Source organism: Seriola aureovittata, chromosome 3, assembly GCF_021018895.1.
Source record: "Seriola aureovittata isolate HTS-2021-v1 ecotype China chromosome 3, ASM2101889v1, whole genome shotgun sequence".
NCBI classification, from domain to species: domain Eukaryota; kingdom Metazoa; phylum Chordata; class Actinopteri; order Carangiformes; family Carangidae; genus Seriola; species Seriola aureovittata.
Genome location: NC_079366.1, coordinates 28,945,643 through 28,964,174, shown reverse-complemented (window position 1 = coordinate 28,964,174; position 18,532 = coordinate 28,945,643). Strand labels below are relative to the sequence as shown.

The 18,532-nt window shown below is 40.4% G+C and overlaps 2 protein-coding genes across 4 annotated transcripts; both read right to left on the bottom strand.

Annotated features, from left to right (window-relative positions):
• Window positions 1-2,585: 2,585 nt before the first annotated feature.
• On the bottom strand, window positions 2,586-12,987 carry LOC130165540 (B-cell receptor CD22-like). Of its 3 annotated transcripts, none has more exons than XM_056370896.1 (13): window positions 12,942-12,987; window positions 9,524-12,556; window positions 7,221-7,580; window positions 6,877-7,107; window positions 6,368-6,712; window positions 5,848-6,057; window positions 4,988-5,242; window positions 4,527-4,787; window positions 3,983-4,243; window positions 3,599-3,680; window positions 3,450-3,510; window positions 2,937-3,169; window positions 2,586-2,827 (listed from the first exon to the last, which is right to left on the bottom strand). In XM_056370896.1, the coding sequence occupies exons 2-13, from the start codon at window positions 9,588-9,590 to the stop codon at window positions 2,752-2,754; spliced, it is 2,442 nt and encodes an 813-aa protein (XP_056226871.1). In that variant the 5' UTR covers window positions 9,591-12,556; window positions 12,942-12,987; the 3' UTR covers window positions 2,586-2,751. The 3 variants fall into 3 exon arrangements, with proteins under 3 accessions (XP_056226871.1, XP_056226864.1, XP_056226880.1); XM_056370889.1 differs by lacking the exon at window positions 12,942-12,987 and adding an exon at window positions 12,854-12,935; XM_056370905.1 differs by lacking the exon at window positions 12,942-12,987 and adding an exon at window positions 12,854-12,935 and having other exon boundaries at window positions 3,983-4,144.
• A 1,512-nt stretch (window positions 12,988-14,499) lies between these two features.
• LOC130165857 (B-cell receptor CD22-like) lies at window positions 14,500-18,045 on the bottom strand. The gene is made up of 7 exons (XM_056371130.1): window positions 17,847-18,045; window positions 17,481-17,744; window positions 17,047-17,307; window positions 15,985-16,066; window positions 15,816-15,876; window positions 14,698-14,879; window positions 14,500-14,592 (listed from the first exon to the last, which is right to left on the bottom strand). The coding sequence occupies exons 1-7, from the start codon at window positions 17,944-17,946 to the stop codon at window positions 14,517-14,519; spliced, it is 1,026 nt and encodes a 341-aa protein (XP_056227105.1). The 5' UTR covers window positions 17,947-18,045; the 3' UTR covers window positions 14,500-14,516.
• Between the last annotated feature and the right edge of the window lie 487 nt (window positions 18,046-18,532).

Genomic DNA, 18,532 nt, shown 5'->3' with positions numbered 1-18,532 from the left:
GTGATGTCATGACGATGTGCTGCGGAAACTTCAGCTGTCTGCCCAGGTCAACATGCAGCTGCCAGTCAGGGGCCGTAGAGAGGAGGCCCGTCCTGGTTGTTGGCTGTGGACGGGGTTTCTCTCCAGCTTTCACAAAGGAGATCTTCTTTAGGGCATGATGGTACTTGCTGATCGGCCCGAGCACCTGGTCGTGGCGCCAGCGGTAGCGACCTTCTCCAAGGGCCTTTGGGCAGCTACTGAGGAGGTGCTCTAGGGATCCTCTTCCAGAGCAGAGAGGACAGGAGGGCGTCTCACTCTTGCCCCAGACGTGTAGGTTTGCTGGGCTGGGTAGGGCATCATAGACAGCTTGCACAAGGAACCGGACGTGATGGAAGTCTTCCTGCACCATGTTAGACCAGGTAATCCTGCGCTGCAGTACACTCTCCCACCTCGTTCACGCTCCCTGCTGCCTGAGCCCCACCGTCCTGCTCGTCCTCCACGCCTGCTCCGACCTCTTCCTGGATAAGATGGTGTCTCTCCTTGACCTGGGCCTTGAAAACCTGCATCTTTGGGAAGTATCCAAAGCCCGCTCTGCCAGTTGCTGTGCTGCCCACCAGCGCTTTTTGCCTGCCACCTCCACTGCTTTCTCTGCTCTCCATTTCCACCCTGTCCTCACCTCAATAAAGGCTGATGACACCTTCTGGTCCCTGGACAGTTGGTTATTCTGCTGCTGTTAAACTCATAGCTGCTCCTCTCGTCTCTCTGTGTGACTCCAGAGACAATAAAACACATCAGCTGGTGATCAATGAATGAAAGAAATATCAGTATCATCAAAAACACGTATTAGATAAGAAAAAGTGATGTTCCTCCGTACGTAGTGCAGCAAGCAGAAGACGGAAGTCAAGCTGTTAAAAGAAGATGGATTCCTTCCTCTTTACATTCTTAATATTCATGAAGTCAGTACAAATCTGACCTACAATCGTTTCGTCATCTTACAAATTACAGCGGAAGTCCTGAGAGGCAAATAACTTAAGAACATCTGTGAAAACAGGTGAAAGAAAATGTTTTGGAGGTGAAAAGAAATCTTCTGTCAGAATTCCTGACAGAAAAACTTGAGGTTTTTGACAGTTCAACTATTGATATAATTGACGATTGGTCAAACCTTTTCATGTCAAGGATCCTCAAATTTATACGAACCACGTCGTGGACCACATTTGATCTGTTTTTCACTCATTAACAAGTGTTGATATGCAATAAGCCGAGGTTTCCCAGTTGATGTTTTTCACTCATTAGCTGCTTCTAGCTAGTAGGCTAACGGCTAACTTCAGTGTAGCTAACACTAAGGGCAGATCCTTCACATTTATCCATTTCACAATTCCATATTTTTACAGATTCAAGTTTTCTAGACTTCTCAGTAGATCTTTCAGACCATATTTGACATCTGATTCCGAATCGCTAGATGTTTATTTTTCAAATAAATTATTTTAATATCCAAACGTTAACTGTTATACTCTGAGCTCTGAGCGTCTTCTTAGGTTCATAATGGCGACCGGCGACCTCCGACCTCCAGGGGGCCTCCAAACTCCAACCAACTCTGGCGTCGGTTTCTTTTCTTTTTCTATTTTAAAGGCTACAGTCCTCGCTGCAGTTGGCCCCGGTTCGAATCCCGCATCAGACGGCCTTTACTGTATATCATTCCCCCTCTCTGCCTCCCCATTTCCTGTCTCTCTACTGTCCTGTGAAATAAAGGCATAAAAAAAAGCCCAAAAAAATATACTTAAAAAAAAGCAAAGTATAGGTGTGTTGAAATTCAAACCTATAAATGCAGAATTACTTCATCTGCAAATAAAAATATTATGATCGTTTTGCAGGCTGTCTCTGTCATGTTGATGAGTGACGTCAGAGGTCAAGCGGTAACTATGGGAGTTTAGCGGTAAAGCCGGCTACTGCTGAAAGAGCTTCTTCAAACATCATGAAAATCAAACGTTGGAGCAACAAAGAGAAAAAAAAGAAAAGCATTCTGAGAAACTGAAGTTCTGACAAACAAACCATCTATCTCTACCTTTTTTCTTTTCAAACCTCGGCTACTCGGCACACTAGCATTAGCATAGCGCCTGGAGAGCACGATGCTAACGTTGCAGAGGAAGAGGAGAGTAACGCGACAGTCACTGACGTTAGTTCAGCTGAGCATCAGAGCGACAGCCATGAGACACACACCTGTTCATCTGCACCACCCTCATCTCCACCTGAGCAGGGTGAGCAGGTTACCAGTTTAGCAGCACCACAACTTAGTACTCGTACAGGGGCTCTGTGTTCTTAGTCCAGGCCTGGACATATCAGACCCAAGACTGATTTTGTCTTTAAAGTGAATATCATGCCATGAAAAGTGATGATACTCCATCAACTAACACAACACAAATGTTGACTGTACTTTAATCATATTTTATCCTTACAATAATCATACATTATCCAGTGTAACACGCTGTTATATTTATGTGACAATATGACAAGCAGAGTTTTCTTCCTAAGCTTTAACTGAAGTAAAGTTTCAGACATTTTTTTTTGCAGCAAACATACATGGTTTGATAAAAGCAGGAGTCAGTGAGTAAATATGAATTTTCTTTGTAATTTTGTTCAAACAACTTTTAAAAAACAATGAGCAAACAAACAAGTCTTTACAAACCCTACATAAACCACTGTTGTTTATATGTTTGTATTTTTTCTGATTCTCTTGATGCTGTAAAATCCAAGTATAAATAACAAAGCTCAGATTCATGGTGTGTTTTTGTTGTTGTTGACTGTGCTGTACAGTGCACATGAATAATTTCCATCTTCTTGACGTCTTGTTCTGTGAAGGGAAGAATAAACCATTCACTCTGACAGTTTTTAACCTCATGTGTATTTTCTAGTTAAATAAGAGTAGTGATGAAAATGTTGATGTGAGAGGAGCTGCTCACCCTGGTGCACTGCTGGCATTGTTAAATCTGACAGCAGAGTATTCAACCCCATCCTCCTCCTCCTCCTCCTCTTCCTCTGTTTCTCTCTGGGGATGAACTCTGACTTTGGAGTAGACAACATCTCCCTGGTTCTGTGAGAAGCAGATGCTGGCGTAGTGAAGGTCATCCTGCTGTCCTGCTGCTTGTCTCTGTGCTGCAGATGACGGGGTGTCACACACTGGACCCACGTTCAGCTGACGGGACAAACAGAACTCAATTATAACAAGACTTTTATTGTGCTGTTGCACAAAATGACCGTACAGTAAAATACTTGCTGGATGGGATCAGGGGAGTTTGTTCTTCAGTTCTTATTCTTTACTTCAACAGGTACTGAGAGTTTCTGGAAACAGTTCTCACACTTAACAAAAAGCTTTCTGTTGTAATTCCTACTGGCCACCAGCAGAGGTCGATAATATTCACAGATTGATTAATGTTGATCTTTTATGCTGGAAAACTTGAACTCTTCTTTCTCACCTGTGCTCTGTTGTCAGGTCTCTCTCCACACTTACACTGCTGTGTGAAGGAGTTCTCTCTTCTAGACAGGAGGAAAAGCAATCGAGTGGATTAACTAATACATTTAGAAGCATTAGTGAACATAATCATGGTGACACAGAATTACTCACCTGATCCACAGGAAGACAGCGAGGAGGATGAAAGCCAGGAGAACAGCAGTGATTGATCCAGCAGCTGCTGATTTCCATGCACCTGGATAATCAGAAGGAAATACTGACGACTGAGGAGGGAATTACAGGATGTTTGAGTAAACATGAGCTTAATACACAGCTCCACAATCTCCAAGAGGTGTTGAGGTAAGTTGTGTTGTGTAGAGATCATTTTCATAGTCAAACCTTTCAGTTTTTGTCATCTATCCATCTTTAGGTATTTTAGAGACAGTTCTACTTTGGTCGAGGTCAGGTCAAGTATGTGTCACAGATGTCTGCTACCGTCTGTAATAGTGGTGGGATGCAAAATAAAAGCTGCAGTGTAGATGAATGTGTATAACTCACCTGCTACAACCGTCAGATTTAAGGTGGAGTTACGACGTCCTCTTGTGTTCTGGGCTTCACAGTAATAATTCCCACTGTGTTCATGTCTGAAGTCAGTGATGGTGAAGATCTGTCCTGAAGCTTTTGGTGAGTCTTCATTCTCCTTGTACCAGGTGTAATTAGCTGCTGGGTTAGCATCACTGCTACAGGTCAGATTCACTGAACTGCCCTCCACTATCTCACCAGAGGGACTCACTGACACAGAGAGAAGCTTTGGAGCATCTGGTAAAAATTATAGACAGAAATACATAAATTCTGTGTGCAGACCTGATTTAATTAAAGTAAATCTCTTTGTAGTCAGTGTCTTATGCTATATAAATAAAGTGCTATATAAATTAACTTTATTATCATCATTATGTATGGAAGTAACTTCAAACTTTCTACAGCTACATTTTAAGACTCTAGCTGGACTGTTGCTTCTTTTTAACATGTTATAAGATGAAACATCCACCCTCTCTACTTTTAAATAGAGTGTCCAAGTGATTTGCTCATGTTTTCTACTCACACTGGACATCTAAGAATAGAGACGCAGAGTTGATCTGTCCATGTTTATTCTCAGACTTGCAGTAGTAGTTCCCTCTGTCCTCAGAGCTGATGGAGGAGAAATGATGAACTCCTTCTGGTCCTTGAAGCAGTTTTAGGTTCTCCTTGTACCAGGTGTAATTAGCTGCTGGGTTAGCATCACTGCTACAGCTCAGATTCACTGAACTGCCCTCCACTATCTCACCAGTGGGACTCACTGACAGAGTGGAGGTCTGAGGACCATCTGGAAGAGATGTATTTACATTGATCTTTATGAATTGAGGTGTGGTGCAGCAACAGAAATTTTAAAGGTCTTGTGATGAATATGTCAGTGCACAATGGGAGATACTCTGTAAATTGCAGCAGCTCACTGTGAATGTGAAGAAAGCAAGCAAAATTTGCATGCAAGTCATTTGTTGCTTTAAATAAACACTTTTTACTCACATTTCACATTAAGTGAGACATGTTCAGATGTCGTCTTCCCCAGCTCATTTTCAGCTGTGCAGTAATACTCTCCAGAGTCGGAGGACTGGACGGAGGTGAAAACAAGCTGCGGTTCTCCACTGAGCAGTAACTGGTTCTCTTTGTACCAGGTGTATTTAGCTGCTGGGTTAGCATCAATGCTACAGGTGAGATTCACTGAACTGTCCTTCATTACGTCACCAGAGGGATTCATCAACACTGACACCTTCGGAGCATCTGCAGGATATAAACACACATTAACATGAGACTGTTATGATTGAATATATTTTTACCATCTTTCACACCTGCGTGTTAAAATCACTGGGCTGAACCTAATGATTTATTTTTGGAGAAAGAGACACCCTCTTTATGTTTATTACACGTCCCAATAATTTTTTTAAATACAATACCTGACTGATTTATATCATTATATCATCAACTACACACTTCATATCTTCACAAATATTCTTTCTCGGGAATCACTGTTATTTCTAAAGGACACACACATGTGACAGTCTGATGTGAAAAGTAAAAGTGGAACCCCATGAGGTTCAATGATGCACTGTGGTTACCTCAATTAAATCATGCACAATCAACACCAGCACAGTGTGTGCATCCATGAAGAGTTGAAAACATTTCCTTTCTCATAAAAGCTGATTTTATCCATCATTTGTTCACATGCATATTTGCTTTATTGCAGTCTTCCTCTTAAACATCTTTGCTAATGCACTGATCAGCAAAGGTTGCAGGAACATCTTAAGTGAAAATCAATATTAATCACAACGACACACTGAAATAAAAACATTTCAGTGTGTCGTTGTGACATAGTGGAGTGAACTCACACACTGCAGGGGAGCGGTAACCCTCATAAGCACAGGAATAACTGTCCTCAAGATCAACGTGTCCTCTAAAAGATGGAGACGTCTCTCCCTGAATTTCTTTTTCACTCTTGTACCAAACAAAGGCAGAACGAGCAGAGAGAAGACAGCTGCTGGAACAAATCAGTTTTGGACTGGTAGAAGTCCAGATCACCTGCACCTGCACATCTGGATCTGTGGACAAGAAGTAGATATGTCACATAAAATGAACTGTCAATAACACACAGTTAGAGGAACAACTTCTCCCCCCTCTAGCCAGTGGATGTAAGTGCAACCCATCATGCAAAATCAGCCACTTCCCCATGTACACTTCACTCTCTTACAATGTGCTCATGCTCCACATTTACTTCTTATTTAATACAGTCCCTTGTGTTAGCCTTCACTTTTATCTTACCATACAAATAACAAAATGAACATCATTAAGAAAGAATAATCTCATGATGAATACATTTCAGCGACATAATGAGCTTGTGTTGATCTGTACCTGTGACAGTCAGAGTTGTACCACGTAAGCTGCTCTCCCATTCAAACCCTTGTGTTTTGAATTTGAAGCGATACTCAGCTGAATCTCTCTCTGTCAGGTCAGTGATTCTCAGAGTGGAGCGTCCTCTCTCTGCTTCAAGGACCTGAACACGACCTGAGTACTGGGAGTCTTTACGAAGGTCCACAAGTCGTGTGTAATACCCCTGCTGATCATTACTGAACCAGAATTTAGATTTGATAGATTCATAATTGTTGTAAGTGCAAGAAATGTCGACTGAAGAGCCTTTAAAGGCACAGATGCTTCTGTCAGTGTAAGTCACTCTGTTGCATGAAGAACCATAGACACCTGGAAAATGAAATATTTTTGATCATCACTATTCAGTTTCATTCACAGTTGGTTGTATTGCTGTGGACACAGTGACCCGTGTAGAAGAAACATGAAATCATGGTGTATAAGATAAAAATTCAAACGAGTGCTAATGTTACTGGAAGACTGTGGATTAAACTCACACACTGAAGGAGAGGGGAAATCCTCGTGTCCTTTTACAGCACAGGCATAACTGTTTTCACCATAAAAGTAGGTTTTAAAAGAATGTGCATCTTTCCACATATTCTTTCCATTCTTGTACCAGATGTAGGACGGATGATCAGGTAGAGGACAACTGCTGTGACACGTGAGACGTGACCATGTACAGGGATCAACCAAGCATCTTTCTGATTCGCTCATCTTCACCTGTAAACCTGGATTTATAAAGAAACAGACATCATTTTAGACAGAACTGTCAACAGATAAATGATAACAGATTTACAAAGATTCAGGGTTTAACTAATGTAGTTTCCAACAGATATGTTACCTGTGACAGACAAAGTGACTCCAGGTTCACCTGTATATTTCCCTCCTGGTTGGTTTGTAATGAACCCGAACTTGTACTCAGCTGAGTCGCTCTCTCTCAGGTCTGTTATTCTCAGAGTGCAGTCGTTCTCACCACAGTGATACTGAACACGACCTGAATACTCTGAGTCTGCTCTCAGATCCACAGGTTCATTATCACTGAATCTAGTGAACCAGAATGTTTCTTCAACTGCCATATCAGCATCATTTAACCTGGATGGGGATCTGTAGCTGCAGTGTATTTCCGCTATTGATCCTTCAAGGGCACAGATAAGATCAGTAGGAGTGTAAGTCACTCCCCAGTCATTCTGACCCTGCATCACTGTAACAGAGCACAGCAGAAACTAAAATCAGAAACATGATAAAATAAAAAAAATCATTTCATTTACACACACACACACACACACAGCCACAGGCTTTTCAAGGCATGTCACGTGAGCCAAATGAACCAGAATTTAAAAAAAGGACCACGTTTTGGTGCTGGTTTGCAGCCTCTCACACACAGACAGCACAGGTGGAGACCAGTGAGGAGTGAATTTTTTTACCGGAGCTGACAACAACTGCAGTCGTAGCTCTAAGTTTCATCACAACCTTTGCAAGAAAAAAAAAAAAAGCAAATAGTGTCCCCCTGTTCAAGATTTAAACATATAGAAGAGACACATTTTTACTGACATCCTCTGACACAGTCTGATTAGTCCCGCAACGGTTTCATAGAACCTGTTCAGACCTGGCATTAACATCCGTCTCGGGTGATCCGATCACAAGTGGGCAGCTCTCAGTTCGTCAGTTCACACCTGGCTCTAAAATGCGTCTCCACATGCGTCTCGATTGACCGTTTGTGATCAAATCTCACTTCACTTTCCTTTTTTTTGGATTAGCCAAGAGTTTGGCGTATTGAGGTACTGGCAAGGTGGCAATGACAGAACAGCCCACTCTGAGCTTCAAAACCGCTATTCAGAAATTTATGGTGACATCATGGAGGCTACGTCCATATATATTTAGTCTATGGTGTGTGTGTGAGAGCGAGTGAGAGAGAGCGAGTGGGGCACGGAGGGGTTATTTAATGAAAAGCGGTGAAGTGAGATCCTATCAAAAGTGGTCAATCAAGACACATGTGGAGACGCATTTCAAAGTGAACTGTGAACACACGAACAGAGCTGTCCACTTGTGATCGGATCACTGAAGACACGATTAAGCTTATTTTCATCGTCATGAACATGTGCAATAAACACATCACAAAAGACTGACTGAAATACAATTTATTAGAAAAAAAAAAAAATGATTTAAAGGCGCAGCACCTGAGCCAAATGAACTGGAAAAAAAACTCTACCATGTTTTGGTGTCAGGCTGCAGTCTCTCACACACACACACACACACAGAAGACAGCACAGAGGCAGCAGTGGAGACCAGTGAAGAGTAAACTTTTTACTGGAGCCCACAACAATTACGGTTTTAGCTCTGCAAGTGTCATAACAACCTTTGCAATTAGGGCCCTTCACCACTCCATCTGTTAAAAAAAAAATTTAAACACAAAGAAAAGCCACATTTTCAACATCTCCATCCACCGCAGTTTGTTTTACACGAGTGCAGGGTGCTAACGTTAACCTAATAGTGAACTGTTAGGTTCACCAGTAACGTTACCTGCAGCAGAGGGAGGAGGCACACTTTAATATTTGTTTATTTATTGCAAGTCATATCGTCATCGCACAATTCAACATTGTTAATATTGTCATACATATGTTACTGGGTAAAAAAATAATGTTTTTCTCCTATGGTCTCTTCCTTTTTTATCCACTTTTGAACTCATTGTTGATAATGTTTCTCACTTCTTCATGTTATTGCTGTATTAAGCCACAGTGAACACAGATCACTGTTAACCATACTGACGATGAAAACATCACAATGATGTCAGCAAGTTACATAATTAACTGACAACGTTTGGTTCCTTATTTTGAGCCCTTGGTTGAGTGTATCTTGTATCAAGTAAAAAAAAACTGAGCGCTAAACATGTAATGATTTAAATAAATAAATAAATAAATAAATAAATAAATGTATATATACATACACAAACACACACACACACATACATAAACATGAAAAACAACATTAACTGCAATGACAAAGCAACAAAGAAAGATATTATTTGAATTATTTGGGATCATATTAAACATTGTATCCAGAAAACCGTTGATTGAGGAATTAATTTAAAACAATTTTAGCTTGCTCTGAGTGGGTTCACTAAATGCTAAGTAAAGTATACAGTACCTGGTAAAGTGAGAAGGACGACAAATCCACTTGATGCTGCTATTAAACGCATAGCTGCTCCTCTCATCTCTCTGTGACTTAAGAAACAATAAGACACATTAGCTGGTGAACAATGTATGAAAGAAATATCAATTTTATAAAGAAAATTCTCTTTTTACATTGGAGGGAGGTGATGTTCCTCTGTGCGTAGTGCAGCAAGCAGAAGTAAGGCTGTTAAAATAAGACTGACTTCCTTCCTCTTCACTTATTAATATGCATGAGGTCAGTACAAGTCTTACAGTAATTTTGTGGTTTGACATACTATACTCTACAGAAGCGGCAAGAGGCAAGTGTGAAAATATATCTGATGACGCATTTGCAAAGTCTGATCTGAATTGTTTTCTCTCCAGTAAGAACAGGGGCCAAATAAGGTTTTGCAAAGTAATCCCTCTGAAGTTGCTTAATGTTTTTCGTTTGTGAACACAGGTGTCATGTTTTTCCTTTTACTAGATTTGAATCAGATAACTGCTGAAGATGCAGAAGTGTTCCCAAAAATGCTCTGAACCACCCTGTTATGGCACAATGATTAGTTGCTCCTGCAGGATCTGCTTGTAGCTAAGCATCTCTGATGTTTATTTTGTCTGTGTTAACAAGTCATGCAACATTACTTTCATGTCTTTCTTTTGGCTAGAAATGTACTTTAATCAGTGCTAATCTGCAGTCAGCGTTGGCCGACATTGTTCATGGCTAGCAAACACCTACAACCTAGGTCAACTGTATAGCTAATGTTAATTTATTGTACTGTAATCATGTAGTCAAGGGTCAAAAAGAATAAATGTGACAAAGAAAAAAAAAAACCCACCTTCTACTCCCATCTATGCTTCCTTTTTATACAGGTGGATCGCAGGAAAGACATTTTGGCTATCTTGGCACATACAAGCCATTGGATAAGGCTGTACCCATCTACATCAAATATTAAACACGAGAAGATACTTAAAATTGCTTATCAAGCTGTCATTTAGAAAGACATTCCATTTTGATCATAATTATAATAGGATTTATTTATGTATTGCAGTGAGGATAAAAAAAAATGCAGTGTCACCAAAAAAGGACAATCTTTTAATATCTATCAGAATCAAGTAGCCTGGGAAATCAATAATATTAAGTAAAATCAGGAAAAGCTCACTGAAGTTTTAAGAACACATTTAAAGAGGGCTCACCGATTCTGCTGACCTGATATTACGCAGCTTGTTCCAGAGTTTCAGGGCTCTGTCACCTCTACCTTTCAGCCTTGCCTGAGGAAAAAACTAGAGGACTTCTGCCCAAGGATCTCAGGCTACAAACTGGTTCATAAGCAGTTAAGAGGTCACATACACTGTAACATGAACAGAGGCCAGTATGAACTTTATATGTCAATAGTAGGATCTTAAAACATTCATTATGCACTATAGTTAAGTGTCATGCTTTGCTATGGCAGACACTTTTTGTTAGTTTTGTTTTGGACTTTTGCACTTCCTGTTTTATTTTGTAATTGGTTTCCATGTGTGTCAGTGTTCTTGCTTCCTGTGTCTGTGGTGATTGTCTGCCCCGCCCTAATGTGTTTCACCTGTGTTCAATCACCCTTGCCTCCTTTGTCTATATAGTCCTTGTGCTCCCCTTTGTCTGTTCATCTGTTTAGTTCTGGGTTTGTTCACATCCTGTTGTTCTCTGGGTATGTCCTCGATCTGTTCATGTCTGTTTAATCCTCAATCAGTTCACGTCGTCTGTTCATGTCTGTGGTTAATAAACCTGTCTGCACCGTTCCCCAAGTTTTGGCTGCATTTGGGTCCTACTTACCTCCAACATCCGTGACAGTTAAGAGGCTTTGATGATGGTCACAACCAAGAGGTTCTGCCCAGTGAGTTACTCTGTGATTCCCACCTATTATGTTCCAACTCTGTTTAATCAGTGTATGCAACAAACTGAATGTCACAGGCTCAACAATGCAAACTCCAACCATATCTAAACAAAACGATACCCATTTCAATTTTAAGAGAATTTGTTACTCAGACCAAGCCAGACTTTTTCTTGACTCTGCAGTTTTTTAAGGACAAACCAATATAGAACAAAGATAAATGTAAAGAGATGGTGTTAAGAGTATATGTACAAAACAAAAACACATGGGAAGTAATGATACTTTCTATGTAACACTGCTTTGTACTACCATATAGTGGTAGCAGTATCAAGCTACAACTTCATCAGAAAATGCATTCAATCTTGCCAATAAACAATTTAAAGAAATTAAATAACCATTTATAGTAAAATTGGTTAACTGTTACCCAAACTAATAAATGAATGCTCTTATACTTTAACTTAATCAGGGGATATGAAATAAATGATTGCTGCCTCCACTTAGCAGAATATAAAGCTCACTAATGTTTATATTCTGAGAATTATTTTTATATAATCAAGCAATTCCTCTCTTTCAACACATAAGGCAGCTAACCAGTGAAGTAATTAGATACCCCAGATCCCAAATGTCACACTAAAATACACTCTCACACAAACACACACACACGTTTGTGTCCTTCAAAACTAAGTAACACATCAAAACTGGACCGATTCTTGTACGTCTTCAACTTTTTTTTCTCCTTTCTTTTTTTCTTTTACACCATTTAAAATACATAGAAAAGGACAAACAAAACAAATTGCATACAGTGCAGGGAGAGGCAAAAAGCCCAATTGCCTTATTTAAAGCCTCCACCTGAGTATGTTAAAATATCACAACATTATATGGATAGAAAATAAACATGCCAGAAAAATACGTAAACATGATGGCCGATTCACTTGCAATTAAGCAAGAAGGAAAAAATATATACTCAGCACATGCAAAAGTTCATTACTCACGACCTCCCAAGGCCGTTGGTTGGACAAGCTGGGCGATGAACTGATGAGGGAAACGGGGAAAGTTAAGGGGGACACCCGCAGCTGTCCGTAACAACCAGACATGGTGATAGCTGAAACCAGGATCTTCTATGCTCCGAATAAAAAGTCGGAATATGTCCTGGTCCGATCCTTGAATGAGCATACACAAGTTTCTCAGTAAAAGTTCTCACATAAAAGCCTCTTAACAAGGTAATTCTGAGTTTGTTCAACCGTTAGCTCCGCGTACACCCTCAACACACGTTAGCAATACTTACTACTACGTTCAGCTACAACACCGCAACCGTTGCTAATATTTCTAGCGGGCTAACACTAACACGCTAACAGCAACTAGCATGCGTATTTTACCACACCGCATCTTACTGAAAACAGTATGAAAATTACACTCAGAGATTATTTATCTTCCCCAAGCCGTAACAAGTGCTTTACCCATCGGCAAACTTTGTATCCATCAACGTAAGCGGCCTAATTCTCGGAGACGTTGACATCGTTAGCACTGTAAGTTGCTAGGACCTACCAACTGCCAACTGGTCGCGAATGCACGGGGTCTCCCTCAAATCCCGCGCCAACACCGTTTTGACTGGGCTGACAGCTAGGTTAGGTTGTAACCTGCCATTAGTGTACGTCAACCAAACTACTTGAACTACAATCAGCTTTATTTACAAACGACAGACATTTCTATATCACCTACTGTTTTAACACAGTGTTCAGTGTTTCAATAAACAACAATTTACTGCTCACCTAATCCAGCGCAAGACAGAAAATTAGTATATCAACAAGGAAAAATTGTCACTAATTACAAGAGAAAACTTCAAGATTCAAGAGTATTTAAATGATGTTCTTACAAAAACAGTCAGGGTTACAATTCAACCAAGTTTACTTATCAAAATCTGTGAGAACTAGTACATATATAAAAAAAAAAAATAATAATAAAGTTGTATAAAGCCCTATAGGCAGCTGCACAAAATGTGATAAATGCCTCAGATGATGTCATATGATCCAGCGTTGGTTGGGGCTGAAGATTATGGGTTTGAAAAGTAAAGAAATCTGGGGCTGTGGAGATAGAAGTGACTTTACCAGACATACTCAGACAGAATGGCACAGGAGCCTGATCTAAGGTGGAGTTATGACACCCTCTGCTGTTCTGGGCTTCACAGTGATAATTCCACAGTTGTTATTCTACCACACCGCTGTACGAAATTTACATAAAGAAAGTTTACAACATATTTGTGATAAGTTTGTTAATACTAATTTCAACACTTCAGTTTCAGCAGAGGAAAAAAAAAGCTACATCCTCCAGTTGCTGTGGTGAAAATGACGACAGACAAAACGCTTATCTTCAACTTCCTTCAAAAGGAACTTCAGCCAGTGGTAACTTTTCTCACAGCCACAGAATTTCAGTTGTTAATTCTGTCAACACACTGTGCATGAATGTGTTGACAGCAGGAACTTTATGAATAATTAGATCCATGAGCTCGAAATCACTATGTGATCCTCTGAGTTAAGTAGCTTATTGTCTAGTCTAATGTGTAAACCAGTTCTATCTAACCATAGCAAAAATACATTGGGATTCCTGAGAATAAAATACAACGCAGAGCCCAAATGTAATCATGTTACCAGTACAAACAGGTACAGAACAAAAACAGGTGACGTAAGGAAGTAAAGATGGTTAAACTGGTGAAAAAGCAGAAAGAGTGCGTGGACAGATATATTGTATATACAGAAAAAATAGAAATGATTTGCCATCAGTATAAAATGTCTCTTTACTAACATCAAGTGGCAGAAGGAGGAAACTACAACCAGATTAGCAAATACATCCCCACCATTGGCTGCTTATTGTGCCGTCCAAATCCATCCTAGTGCAGTTTAGTGCTTTTTCTCACCATTGTTGAGGTTCTTCAGTCAAACTGATCAGTCCAACAGGCTTAACACTGCTGCTGTATGTTCTGCTTGAATTTGTAAATTTAAATAGCAATTAAAATGCAATTTGTGTTGCATTCTTAATGAGATATGGTTTAAAACTCATTGTGATTTTCTTTCATGAAAATAATGAATAAAAAAAAATGCCATTGATGGAAAATAGGGTAGAGGTTTAATGTTTTTTGCGGGGTTTGTTGACTGTGCTGTACAACGCAGCTGGGTCCTCTGGAGCTTCCTGACCTCTGGCTCTGAGAAGGAAATAAATTAAATTAGGGGATTGTGACGATATGGTATTAATGTAAAACACCCTGATCATAAAACATGTAAAAACAGTGCAATAAGGAGCTGCTCACCTCTGGGCCGTGCTGGCGCCTTTAAATGAGACAGTAGTGTACTCCACCGTTTCTTCTTCTTCCTTCTTTTCCTCCTTCTGTCCTCTGGGCTGAGCCGGTGTGATGTTGGAGTAGACAGGGTCGTCTTTGGAAAAGTGGACGCTGGCATAGTGAAGGTTACCCTGCTGCTCTGCTGGTTCCACCTGTAGACATTGGACAAATACAATTGTTATTATTTTACATGTGTGGACGGTCCTCTGGCACAAAGTAGGTAAGATTTTATTCACAGTAAAATTAAAAAATTAAAAAAAGGTGAAGCTGACATTTGACAGATCAGTGCTGTTGCTGCTGTTTTAGCTCCTGGTCACTTATATCAGATGATGAAGCTGATAAATTGCCTAACTTCCCCTTAAGCAGTGTTCAAGTTTGGTAGAACTTTGAATTGTATAGCTTCTTGACCATAATGTTGAACAATGTCTCTCTCATAGCAGGGCAAAACATGTCTCAATTTTAGCTGATAAAAACAGGAAGAAATAAGATTGACTTGATATGAAACCATTTTCTTTTGTCTCTGCACCTATAACTATATGTCTGTTACATCTCTGCTTAAGAGGAAGTCATTTCAAATTCCATAACACAACATTAACAGAGAAACTCAATTTTTCAAAAATAAATAAATAAAAGACTAGGTCAAAACCTAGCACATGGCTGGACTGCATCATATTTGCATTCAGCCTACGTGTTAACCACCAGTCACTTCCACACCATTTTCAAGCTGCTGGTCCACACTGCTAAAATCCTGATTTTATAACCGTGTTGCAGACACGCAGCTGTGCTGTACTGCTTGTTCGCACCAAAGAAACGCCCAATGAGGAAACGCCAACACTCGGCAGGCAGACCAATGTAACTCGGTCAGTCAGTCAGTCATTGACAGGTCCGGTCATATCTGCTCTGCTTGTGTTCATCACAACAATAACAATGCAATAATCAAAATAATGAAATCCTCAGCACCAACAGCAATACTGGAACAAATAGTCCTGTTTCAGCTGGAAACTAGATAATGTAGGATTCTTGGCTAAACTTTTGGGGCAGATTGGGTTTTCTTTTGCACCGGATTTGGGTCAGTTCTCCTTTCTTACCTGCTGCCTGTCGTCTGGTCTCGCTTCAGGCTCAGACCCCTGCTCGAAGACCCTCTTTTTTCTGGGCAGGAAAATTCATTTGAAATGGTTAAAACTAAGTGCAAAACTCACTGCTGACATCAACAATTTGTAATTATTTAATGAACAATTATGAAAGAGAAGCGCTCACATGATCCAGAGGAAGACACAGACGAGTATGACAGCCAGGACAATGGCAGAGAATATAGCAACAGTTCTTAACTTCCATGCTCCTACAAAAAAACAAATAAAATAAAATTAATTAGATAAAATTAACTGGAGTGTGATGGTGTGACAAAGTGGGTGAAGACACACCATACCAACCATGTGTCCCAGGGATAAAAGAAGGAACTGCCCAAACACTTCCTGTATTTGTACACTGAGTTACATCTTCAGTGATGTCACTGGGGTAGACCAAGTATCGGGGGAGTCGAGTAGAGGAAGGTTAAGTGAGTGTTTATTTACTGAATACTTATTGCAATTTGTTTATGAATAGTTTGCAAATGGTAGACTGAAGAGGTTTCTACAGGAAGGTTAGTGAAAACAAATAACTGGAAACACATAATTGGCAGGTATGGTACAGCCCAGGTTGGCTGTAGTTAATGGAAGGTCGTATTTAAGTAGTTGCTTTTGGTTGTTGGAAATCAGTGTAGACATTTGCATGTTAAGCTCAAGTTAAGCTCAAGTTCAGCTCAAGTTCAGCTCAAGTTCAGCTCAAGTTCAGCTCAAGTTAAGCTCAAAACTCAAGTTCCTAACTCTGGTCAGGCTCCCCAGTACAGTAATAATATGGTTTTATAAACACTGTCTTCCAACATCTTCCAGCCGCTCATGATGAACAACAGGCCAGTTTCAGAGGCAAGAGGTCATGGGAAGAAAGTTGAGCTCCCACCTTCAAAGATGTCTACCACAGAAGTGCTCATCAAGCTTTGTAGGCAAGATACTGTCACTAAGATACTTTTGCCAAGTAGTTTTTTGTTGCTTGAGCTAAACCTAACCAAACCATAACAATGGAGGTGGGCAGATCAGAAAATGTACATATCGATTAGAGGACTTTTGAGGCAACCGCGTGCTTCCTCCGTTACAAATGGAGCAGTTAACATCATTTTACCACCCAACACAGTTTTCACAAGATTTGTGTAATATGCATGAAATTGTATGTAATGCAACCCAGACAGTGTGTTAGGAGTTCTGACGCAGTATGTGTGTAACTTACCCCCCACAACAGTCAGATTTAAGGTGGAGTTACGACGTCCTCTTGTGTTCTGGGCTTCACAGTAATAATTCCCACTGTGTTCAGGTCTGAGGTCAGTGATGGTGAAGATCTGTCCTGAAGCTTTTGGTGAGTCTTCATTCTCCTTGTACCAGGTGTAATTAGCTGCTGGGTTAGCATCACTGCTACAGGTCAGAGTCACTGAACTGCCCTCCACTATCTCACCAGAGGGACTCACTGACACAGAGAGAAGCTTTGGAGCATCTGGAACAACAAACATTAACAACATACTTTAACTGCAGAGCTACGTGTTGTATTTTAATGAGTAACAGTTAATAGTTATGTGTATGGCAACATGAGAAACATTATGGCTGGAAAACATAGTTCTGGTCACTAATCAGCTTTATATAGATTTTAAAATAAACTGCCTCACTCACATTTTACATCAATAAAGACGTGTGCTGATGTCCTCCTCCCCATCTCATTCTCAGCTGTACAGTAATACTCTCCAGACTCAGAGGGCTGGATGGAGCTGAAGAAGAAGAGCTGTGGTTGTTGACTGTGAAGTTTATGGTCATTCTCCTTGTACCAGGTGTAATTAGCTGCTGGGTTAGCATCACAGCTACAGGTCAGATTCACTGAACTGCCCTCCACTATCTCACCAGAGGGACTCACTGACACAGAGAGAAGCTTTGGAGCATCTGGAGGAGGGAATATGAGGAGAAGTTAAATATTAGACATAAACTGTGTAGTGGAAGGTTTAAGTTTAACATTGTATTAGTGACACTGTGGAGTAAACTCACACACTGGAGGGGAGCGGTGATCCTCATGTCCTTTAAGAGCACAGGAATAGCTGTTGTCATCATTAACAGAGACTCTAAGGGAAAATGTTTCCTCCTTCATTTTCAGTCCGTTCTTGTACCAGACATATGAAGGAGGATCAGCTGCTTTACAGCTGCTGTGACACTTCAGCTCTGTCTGGGTTGATGATCTTTCCACCAGCACCTGGAGGTCTGGACATGTGACGAGAGAAGAGACATTAACTAAACTAGAAAAGTACAATCAAAGCAACACACAGATTCTCAGTAGTTAATGATTGGAACCAAATTGATAAATATTCCAGTGAAAACGTTACCTGTGACACACAGAGTGACTCCAGGTTCACCAAAATATTTCCCACCTGGTTGGTTTGTTGTGATTCTGAACTTGTACTCAGCTGAGTCGCTCTCTCTCAGGTTTCTGATTGTCAGAGTGCAGATGTTCCTTCTATTACAATTATACTCCACACGACCTCTGTAGTCTGAGTCTGTTCTCAGATCCACAGCATCATTAATCCATTTAGTAAACCAGAATGTTTCCTCAACTGTAGTATAGTAACCATTTATCCTGGATGGGTATCTGTAGCTGCAGAATATAACCACTGTTGATCCTTTAGAGGCACAGATGTGTTTTAGAGGGTAAGTCACTCTCCAGTTACTCTGACCCTGTA